The following is a 10,506-nucleotide window of genomic DNA, read 5'->3' as shown; positions in this document are numbered from 1 at the left end:
AAAGAATTAGCAAACAAACTTTTTTCTAACAGGATGAATGAATTTGGGAGTGAAAACAATTAAATATGGTATAGAAAATATCTCAAGACTCATGGATTACATAAAATTATATTAGACGGCGTTCTGTATTCTTGAAAGGGAATACCTTTGTTGGTTTCTAGTTGATGGTAGACGGTTCAACTCAACTTCATTTTGTTTTCCCTTTATCTTTTAATTAGGTGGATGGTTGTTTGAGCTAACTACTTCAGTGGCTTGCATTGTGTAGTTGTGGGATGCTGTTTGCTAGAGAGTGGGAAATGGAATCTATTTTGTTTGTGTACCGTTTATGTGCATATAATTCTTCAAATCTTCTTAATTCAAGTATTGGAGAGATTATCTAAGTTTTTCTCACAGGATATACAAAGGAAACGAGCAGTATTGTAGTTGTAGGGCTTAACTTCCGATCGGCTCCAATTGAGATACGTGAGAAGCTCTCTATACAAGAAGCTCAATGGCCCCAAGCAATTGGTGAACTGTGTGCTCTTAATCATATAGAGGAAGCTTCTGTTCTTAGCACTCGCAACCGGATGGAAATATACGTTGTGGCTTTGTCACAGCATCGCGGGGTTAAAGAAGTGACTGAATGGATGTCAAAGGCACCAATATGCTCTATTATTTTTATGTGCGTTCACTTCGTTAATCATCTGTGGAGAGAGTGGAGGAGATAACAAACTCTTCCACTGCCTTGAAATTTAACAATAAAAATGTAATTGAGACATTAATCATTGAAAAATAGGAATTAATTTTGGTATGATAGTTTTGTAAATTCTTTAATTATGCCGTGTTTTGTTGGCTTCGATAGCTGCCAGCTGGATTTACCTTAAAAGGAGAATAGTGCGAAATAGTCTAGGTCCTCTGGTCAACGTTTCTGCCATGTAGGATTTATCTTTTACCCAACAAACAGGGAAATTCCAATTAGTGCAGGTTTGTGTGTTTGTCTAGGGATCACCAACACACGCACACGAGTATTGGACACTAATTCTGTTGTGCCGATAATGTATCGACAACGTGTCAACAATTTATCTCCCCTTGTCTCCACAACGTGTTGGCGATGGGTCCAATGGTACAAAATCAAAAGATAATTTGGACACACCAGCACCATTTCCAACACACGTCGGCAATGAGTCAGTGTCCAACATGTGTCCAAACTAATGATAGCCAAAAAATAATTATACACAATGCCTAACACGTGTCAGTGTCCAACATGTGTTGCCCAAGAGGGTGTCAGTGCATCCTAGGTTTAATTACACGAATCCCGGCCAACTATGTATATCTTTTGTTGGCAGATTAGTGCTGTTCCTGTTTCGGAGCTTTGTCAGCACCGATTTTTGCTGTATAAGAAGGATGCCACAAATCACCTATTTGAAGTATCTGCTGGGCTAGATTCCCTTGTCTTAGGAGAAGGTCAAATTCTTGCACAGGTAAAACAAGTAGTTAAAACTGGACAGGGCATCTCTGGCTTTGATCGCAAAATCAGCGGGCTGTTTAAGCATGCAATCACGGTTGGAAAACGTGTGAGAACTGAGACAAGTATTTCGTCAGGATCAGTTTTAGTTAGTTCAGCTGCTGTGGAACTTGCTTTAATGAAAATTCCACAATCTTCTCTTGCAACTGCTAGAATGTTGGTTGTTGGAGCCGGCAAGATGGGAAAACTTGTAATTAAACATTTGGCTGCGAAAGGTTGCACAAAAAAAATTGTTGTTAAAAGAACCGAGGACAGAGTTTCTGCCATTCGCAATGAGCTTGAGAATGTCGAAATACTTTACAGGCCTCTCTCCGAAGTGTTAACATGTGCTGCCGAAGCTGATGTCGTCTTCACCAGTACTGCTTCAGAAACTCTTCTGTTTTCAAAAGAGCAGGTTCAGGCTCTTCCCCCCTTGAGCCCTAATATTGGAGGTAGGAGGCTATTCATGGATATTTCTGTTCCACGAAATGTGGGATCGTGTGTTTCAGATGTTGAAACTGCACGTGTTTACAGTGTGGATGATCTGAAAGAAGTTGTGGAAGCTAACAAAGAGGACAGGTTGCACAAAGCAATGGAAGCTCAAGCAATAATCGAAGAGAAAGTGAAACAATTTGAAGCCTGGAAAGACTCCCTCGAAACTGTTCCAACCATCAAGAAGCTTAGGGCATATGCAGAAAGAATTAGGTCATCTGAGTTCGACAAGTGTTTGTCTAAGATTGGCGATGATATTCCGAAGAACAAAAAGAAAGCCATATATGATCTTGGTACAGGAATAGTGAACAAACTGCTTCACGGTCCAATGCAACATCTACGATGTGATGGAAACGAGAACAGGTCCCTAAGTGAGATACTCGAAAATATGCATGCTCTCAACAGAATTTTCCGTCCCGACACAAAGTTCTCCAGACTGGAACAGAAGATACGAGCCAAAATTGAAGACAGTCAGAAGTGAGCTTCTTGAATCTACCTTCTCAATATCATATTGTTATTTTATCTAATTGGAGGATAAAATTCCTCCCCCGGAGCTGATATTCATCTGAGTATTGTCGAGTTCTTTTGGAGCCTTGCATAACTTTTTTTTTTTTTTTTTTTTTTACAAGGTGTCCAATTCTTGACTAATCTTGGGTCTGTGATCCGACCCCTCTTCACACAGTCCGGTTAATCGCAGGATGTGCCTCCGACTGGCCAGGGTCCGAGCGCTCCCCACCTGGTCTGACAAAGTGCCAAGCAAGCCAATCTAAGTTGCACCTTGCCTTCCAAGAATAATCCTTGCCTTCCAAGTTCCCACTTGCCTTCCAAGAATAAATCCTTGCCTTCCTATTGGTGGGGATTTAATTTAAATGGCTGTAAGCAGAGTAATAAAAGAAAGAAGTTTGAAATTCTCAGGTTAGTCTTCAACGTTTCAAAGATATTTCTGTAATTGGCTTTGATTGAAGAATAATGTTATTCACAGTATAAGACAGCAGTATCTATTGTCTCAAATAACAAGCTAATGCCCAAATAACAAATTGTCATATAAAGATGACTACTGTAGTCGTTGAATGTAAATAACATTACTTTTAATTGAACCCTTCAGGAACTTATTATAGTAGATATTCAAATTCCTCTCGTAAGAGTCCCTATCTGAAGAAAGAAAGTATAATCTGCACCCAATAACTTGGAACATGTACAATGGTTAAAGAAGGAAAACTTTGTTTTTACACTTGATCCCGACTCTTGTTGGCAGCATGTTTAACACGTTCAAGTTGGACATGAAGTGGGTTGTTAACTAACAACAATTCTAATTCTCAATTTGGAGTACAAAACAAATCTATTTCATAATCTCCAAAAAAGAAACACATTCAACTCTCCATACTGTCCTCTTTGATGCTTCCACAGCAGTCATTGGTATATCTAGGGATGTCAAACGGGCCGAACGGCTCGTGTTCGACGAGCTCGAGCCGAGTAGGGGGCTCGATCCCACGAGCGGCTCGGGGGCATTGTGCCCACGAGCTCGTCCAAAAATATGAAATTTTTTTTAAAAAAAAAGGTGCAAAAAATGTACCAAAAAAAAAAAATTAAAAAAAAATCGTGGGCTTGGCTTGTTTTTCACGAGCTCGTGGGTTAAAGGGCCTAGCCGGTTCGGCTCGGCCAATTGCCATCACTAAGTATATCCTTGTTCCTTGCATCATAGCATAATTTATGTAGTCGATGTCTAATTTATTGTCTCGTTAAAGTCATAGGATATGTTTTCTTTCAAGTTCTCACAAAAGAAAAGAACATGCCAATAGAGGATTATCTTCAATGCGAAGTAATTTTGTTGCATTAGTCTTGAGAAAAATTATATTAAAATCACTTGATCTAAAAGATTAACTTGTTAAAAAGGACCGCATGCAAAGCATTCTAAACATTATCTTCAGCACGCCCCTCACTTGTAGGTGTAATTCATTTTTCCCATTAAAAGCAAACACACGCATAATTTCATTAAATAAGTGACAACGAAATTCAAATTACCCGATTCAACTACCACAATTACGCGTCTGACTCCTCCCCCCGTGCATACAGGTGTAAGGTAGGCAAACCCAGCTTGTTCTGCCAACAAAGCGGGATGCTATTTATTATTTTTTATTTTTTTTAAATAAAGCACCATCACAACGACCGGTGCATTGAATAAACCAGCACAGCTGATAAGGAGAAACCATCACCCCAAAATTAGAAGCTATTGCCTTGGAGTTGAACCATTAAGTCAAATAGTCTTGATCCAATCTGTAAATATGCAAAATGGATCATACGCCAAATCATGAACATAAAGACAGAAACATGACGATCATGTGCACAAAAACCTCATTACCAATAAAAAATCAGACAGGACGAGAGACGAAAACATACTACAATCAAACCTCAGAGCCTCCGATTTCTAAGAACTCGTAAACTTTGTCAAGGAGGATCTGGTTGCACCGAAAGATTTTTCTTTCAAAAAATCAAACAATTACAACGGAAAAGAGTCCCGAGTTACAAAAAGAGCACGGAATTTAGACTGCTAAAACTAAAACATAGGAAAAGAAAAGGTCCTTGGAAGCTTTTACAGCTCAAAATATGTTCTTAGAGCCTCCGATTTCTAAGAACTCGTAAACTTTGTCAAGGAGGATCTGGTTGCACCGAAAGATTTTTCTTTCAAAAAATCAAACAATTACAACGGAAAAGAGTCCCGAGTTACAAGAAGAGCACGGAATTTAGACTGCTAAAACTAAAACATAGGAAAAGAAAAGGTCCTTGGAAGCTTTTACAGCTCAAAATATGTTCTTATCGGAATTTTATAGTATTCTAGCTTTGCTATAGGGACCTCTTTTCTCAAAACAATACAAACTAAATAAAATATAAGATACAAAAATTCCGGCTATCTTTATGATGTACTAAACTAACTCCATATATGAAAAATACAATGAAAGGAAATGGCAATTCAATTTATGTGTCCTAAGAAACTACCTGCAACTTAATTGTCCTGCTTCTAGGATGAAATCATTCTCTACTAGAGTCATTGGGAGCAACCGCAATTCTAAATCCAATTTCATAGAATCCCTTTGCTCCTTTCACCCCATCTCCAAGCTATATCCAATCAGTTGTGTCAAGATATCGACCCATGTATCCGGAACACCTGGTAGGCACCAGTGCATGCAATCCTGACCCCAGACAGAAACTGCGTCCTTTTTTCCTAACCAAATCGCTGGATGCGCATCTGCTCTGAACTCACTCATATGAGTCAGATCGAGTGTTCTGATACTTGTCCCCTTTAGTGCCGACTCAATGAGGTGATTCAGTTGTCTTGCTTCCTTGTTCACTCCATTATTACTGGGATCAAACCACAAGTCAAGCTGCACAGGCATCAGTTGTTAATTCTATTGCTGATACGATAATAATAACAATTTCGAAATTGTTTGTTATGTGATTTAATTAATTTCATATTGACCAATTGTGAAGATAATTATGTAATTCAGAGTACTTTAACATTAAAAATCAGGCAACAATCTTTACTTTGCTATGCCTGTTTCAGTGAGAAGAATAAAAAGGGAGCATTTCCAAAAGTTCCACATGTAAAACAAAGAAATCAAAGAACAAATGGAGACTTTCTGTATTGCATACCTGAAGTTCCTCGAGGGGATTGTCAAACAAGCAACTGCCATTCTGATTCCAGTCACCGCCATGAAAGTGTCTCGGTGATTGTAGCCGCCAGAATTTGAGTGTCTTTTTGGGGAATGCTTTCTCAATGTGAGCTACCATACTCTCAACAACAACTTTAAACCCGTCCAACATTTCTAGAGGATGTATTGGTTTTCCACCCTTAAAGAAAACAAGAGGCTTCTCTTTCGGGAATTTATCATAGCCCCACCTAAAAATAATAGTGAGCAAAAGAAAATTTTAAAATAATATAATGTTAATGATCTAGCAATGTAAAAAAGAAAGGTACACCATTCCAATCATGAACTGCACCAAACCAGCACAATTTATGGAAAATAAACTTAAAACCTAGTGCAATTATGATCTCTAGTAGAAAGTTGAAGGCATCATCAGATCCTTCTTTTCCTCTGCTTCCAAATTCAGTTTTCTCGGTTCAGTGTGCCGCCTATATAAAGGCATTTGTAAGAGGAAGAGATTCAAGGGGTTTGAACAGGTCCTTAACTGCTTTGAACTATTTCCAATTCACCTACAATAGATAGGAAAGTGCCATCCTAACAATACATGATAAAACATATCACATTACTTAAAACATGACAAAAGAATCCATCTAGAATCAAGCTTGCACCTAGCATTGAAGCTGAAGTAGCAAAAGGAAGCAATGTTAAGAAAAACATAGAAGACTGCTTTTTTCTGTTAATAGCATAAGCTCAATTTTCAAGTTCCGATCCTACCATCATGGTCGTACTATACCACAAACGAGGCGACGAACAGAATTCATAAAATCAGGCCAACATGAACTAATCACGAGTTGAGAGAAAAAATCGTTCATTAATTTTTCCATAAATTTGGCAACGTGATTATCTTAGTTATGGCCAAGAGAACGGGAGAAAAGGGAATTACCAATGACCAGTGTTAAAGACAAGAACATCATAGAAATCAGCAATATTAGCCCAATCATCTGCTGGAATATCAATATCCACTCGATATGTACCCCTGACTCCATCTTTATCAGACAATTCAGATTCTTGAGGCTGCCACCTGCATTTAATCAACAATAAGCCTGTGAGGGAGAGGATTTAATAGCTAATCCAAAATCTCAAGAAAACAGATGCCTATTATATTACTATCTTGATTAAACATTCTTAAAATGTCAATGCAGGGGAAACAAAATAATTATTTGAAAAAATTGGGTAAGTTCAGATACTAATTCTTCATTTGGATTAAAATTTACAGGAGTTCAGCCTGAGCATGATGCCTAGGCAGTTAAACAAAGAAAATAATTTGGTTGGCTGAGAACATCAACCCTCTGATGCTCAGATAGATAATAGATTTTCCTAAGACACAGCATGTGCATCCACCAACTAACCCTATAAGTGGTCAAACGATTTTAAGAAACTTACCCAAATATATTTATGGAGAAAAAGTTGTGCACTAATGTTTCTGTGGCAGTTCTCTTGTCATGTCTTGATATAGCATCACCCACTAAAAAGGATGGAAATGCCAAGAACGCACGGTGAATGCATGGAGTACTTTTTTAAGTAACTATAAAACGCAACTGTAGTAGAACTATGCTTTAGGTTCGTTTACATATATTTCACTAATAAATGATTGCATTCTCAAGAACTTTAAGCTAGCTAGACAGTTCACTTCAGTATCGAGGCTAATTCCTCAAAACAATTCATGAACAATGCACTATACATGAAAATTTGCTAGATACCACGTTATTCAGCACTCAAGATACACAATTTAAATCACGAAATCCTGGCTTGAATCAAATACACGAATATTGCCAATATGTAATAATTCCAGTATGAATAAATCAGGAATTATTTCTTGGTATTTTAGCACGTCACTAACTATAATGCTTACTCATATTTTGCCAGCAAAACTGCTCGGTGATAAGCCACAGTGACATTAAATTTTGGAAAATAAGCCCCTCTCCATGCTCCCTTTCTCTTCCACTTCTTGGCACCAGCGTCAGCTACTCTAAGTATACACAAAAAGGACACCAAAAAATTCTCATTCAAAGAGTCCCCAACAAACCCAATATTCTTATTCCTCATCAAACCCAAGAATCTAGCAGGGTCTATCCGGTTCAAATCGCACTGTTCCGGAACCCATTTCCAAGAATTGATACGACCCATGTTTTCTCTCTGGTTCTTAATGCAATTCCAAGAGTTTCTGTGAAATGGGCAGGTTGAATTGTACATGGGTTTGTGATTGGGATCAAAAACCCAACGCCCTTTGAAGAGTTTGCATTGGGGTGGGGCTAAAATCTGATTCTTGGAGTCGGAAGAACGTGAGTTTGGGGCGGTATAGAACGGGAGGAGTGAGGAGTAAAGAAAGATCAGAAGACAAGTGGGAAGGATTAGCCATGTAATGATTGTTGGGGTTAGCTTCGATGCCATTAGCATTCATTCATGTCGGGGATCATAGTACATAATATTAATTACCACTAGCATTCATGTGTGATCGTTTGAGCAAGTTATATGTGCATAGTTCTGTGTTAGAATCGAGAGAGAAGGGAGGATCTGGACATCGGAGAATTGGAAAAAGCTGGATTGCCGTGGATTCACCGGACCGGCTCACGGCGTTTTGGAAAATAATTGCAGTTCCACCTCTATAATTTTGCAAAATTTCACTCTCAAACAAGAAATTTGTAAAATTTTCACGTGGTGCTCGAGAAGAATTATTTCATTCGTACAAATACCGGAGGAGTATCTACCAAAAGTTTTGAGGTAAATTTAGGGTTTAGCTCTTGCAGTATCAATTAAAATTCAGATTTTAATTTAAATTTAAGTAAACTATTAATTTTAACTACATATTCCATTGATGACACATCCTTTTAATCAAATATTTCATCAACTTTATCAAAATTTACTAAAAATCTGATTTTAATCCCTATGGCTAATCTATGAGCAATGATATTTTTTTAGAAAGGTGGTACATAAATTTTAACCTCTATTTGAGAATCACTTATAATTGAGAATTCGTACCAAAACAACTCTTAAACTCAAAAGTATAAATCGTTTATGTTATAAATAATAAATAAAGGGTATTCAAACTTAAAATCTTTGGCTATTGTCTAGTATGAACTATCTCATCCATATCATAATTTAAGTATTAGTAATATTTGATCTGAAAATTTTTGTCTATTCATGTCCAAATAGTCTCATATATATTTTACGTAATAAATACATTCGAACTTAAAAGTGTTGTCTATTTTGATACGAATTATCTCGTCCATTTCGAACTCTAAAATCTGTCTATTAGTACAGATTATGTCTCGATATTTTAAGTAGTAATGATGTTAAAACTTAAAATCTCTGTCTGCTCTTATACGAACTATCTCATTCATATTTCAAGCATCAAGTATGATCAAACTTAAAATCTTTGTCTATTCTTTTACGAATTATCTCATCCATAATTTAAGTAATAATAACATTGTTGCAGAAGCTCGCTCCAAAGATCTTCAAATAGGTGTTTTCAGGGCTCAATCCAAAGTACATTTATTTACCAAACAATCAAACCAACTGGCTTTAATTCACAACCAATGTGTTCACATTGGTTGCTATTCAATCTTACCCATAAATGATAAGAAACGGTAATGATTTGTAGCCATAAAGGTAATGAGAAAATACCACAAAAGTAGGCTATGAAGGGACCATAAAGTACACAAAGTAATCAACTGATTTTGGCACTTCAAAGGGGCAGCTGAGTTTCTCCTTAATTCACACATAAATCATAATAGAAAATAGCTAGATTTGTAACCTTATGAACATGTTAGGTTAGGCTTTAAGTTGGACCTATAAGAAAGCTAAACGAATCCAGATTCAAGCCATCCAAGAAATAATACAATTAGATTGGGTAGAGCTCATGAACTTAGTTGTTGGACTTATTTCATTCATTAGCCTGAGCCTATGAAATACATTATCCCACATTAACATCATAACTCTAGATTTATTGGGTATAAAAAATCCAACAAATCTTCAGTTAATGTCCAATAAATCTGCAAACAATTAAAACACGTAGTTAGCACTTGCATAATCAAGGCAACCTATAAAATTGAATCACAGACCCTACCTCGTGTTTCCAACCTGAAATACATACCATACATGCATCATGTACTCAACAAGGCTAAGTTAAAGAGCACCCAAGTAGGTGCAAATATTCGAGTAAACGATCAAGAATAAATAAACATGCAATGAAGATATATTACAGGATAACAAACATAGATCCTTTCAAAAACACGTTCACACAAAACTATAGATTAACACCAAGTTAATCAAACACGCGGTCAAACACATATGTAACAAATGCATAAATAACCCAAGAAAAGATCTCATCATACTTATCCTATCCCCGTGTTCCTCATACCTCGAGAACACATATTTCCTCTCATCGCATACCATGCTCACTAGACTGATAACTCAATCCAAGTCTAACTAGTAAGTCACTATAGATTCTAAGTCCAAGGAATAATCTTTTATCACCACATCACTCCTCCCAAGCTACGTGGATAATAGGTCTCCACCTAACAGAAGTGATATAAGTGTCTCTCTCACACTCCACCTGATCAGGGTCTCTTCATATATAAATGATTCTAGACATTGAATCATATCTCTACTCGTGATTCAAATGTCACACTCCACATTCCCAGTAGAAACCAAAGTGTACCCCTAGACATCTAAACTCCACCTCACCAAAAGACATAAACCATACTGCTAATGCATCCCAACCCACTATGGATACAAACAATCACAACAAGTAATCATATTGCCTCAAATTCATGCAAATGCACATATCAAACACATTGAAATGCAGCATAAATCACACAATAGAATTAG

At 37.1% G+C, this 10,506-nt stretch overlaps 2 protein-coding genes across 2 annotated transcripts in view; one reads left to right on the top strand and one right to left on the bottom strand.

Moving 5' to 3' along the window:
* The window catches only part of LOC111412572 (glutamyl-tRNA reductase 1, chloroplastic-like), a 3,341-nt gene extending 780 nt beyond the window's left edge, over nucleotides 1-2,561 (top strand). The window contains exons 2-3 of the mRNA XM_023043507.1: nucleotides 382-635; nucleotides 1,326-2,561. Coding sequence (XP_022899275.1) covers nucleotides 382-635; nucleotides 1,326-2,456 — 1,385 coding nt within the window. The 3' untranslated portion in view covers nucleotides 2,457-2,561. The remainder of the gene's footprint in view (nucleotides 1-381; nucleotides 636-1,325) is intronic.
* A 2,177-nt stretch (nucleotides 2,562-4,738) lies between these two features.
* On the bottom strand, nucleotides 4,739-8,394 carry LOC111411966 (protein trichome birefringence-like 12). Its single transcript, XM_023042675.1, has 4 exons — nucleotides 7,529-8,394; nucleotides 6,560-6,697; nucleotides 5,624-5,870; nucleotides 4,739-5,355 (listed from the first exon to the last, which is right to left on the bottom strand). The coding sequence occupies exons 1-4, from the start codon at nucleotides 8,071-8,073 to the stop codon at nucleotides 5,074-5,076; spliced, it is 1,212 nt and encodes a 403-aa protein (XP_022898443.1). The 5' UTR covers nucleotides 8,074-8,394; the 3' UTR covers nucleotides 4,739-5,073.
* Nucleotides 8,395-10,506: the final 2,112 nt, after the last annotated feature.

The sequence above is a fragment of the Olea europaea genome, chromosome 16 (genome assembly GCF_002742605.1).
Source record: "Olea europaea var. sylvestris chromosome 16, O_europaea_v1, whole genome shotgun sequence".
In the NCBI taxonomy this organism is placed as follows: domain Eukaryota; kingdom Viridiplantae; phylum Streptophyta; class Magnoliopsida; order Lamiales; family Oleaceae; genus Olea; species Olea europaea.
This window is presented reverse-complemented; position numbering and strand designations above follow the sequence as displayed.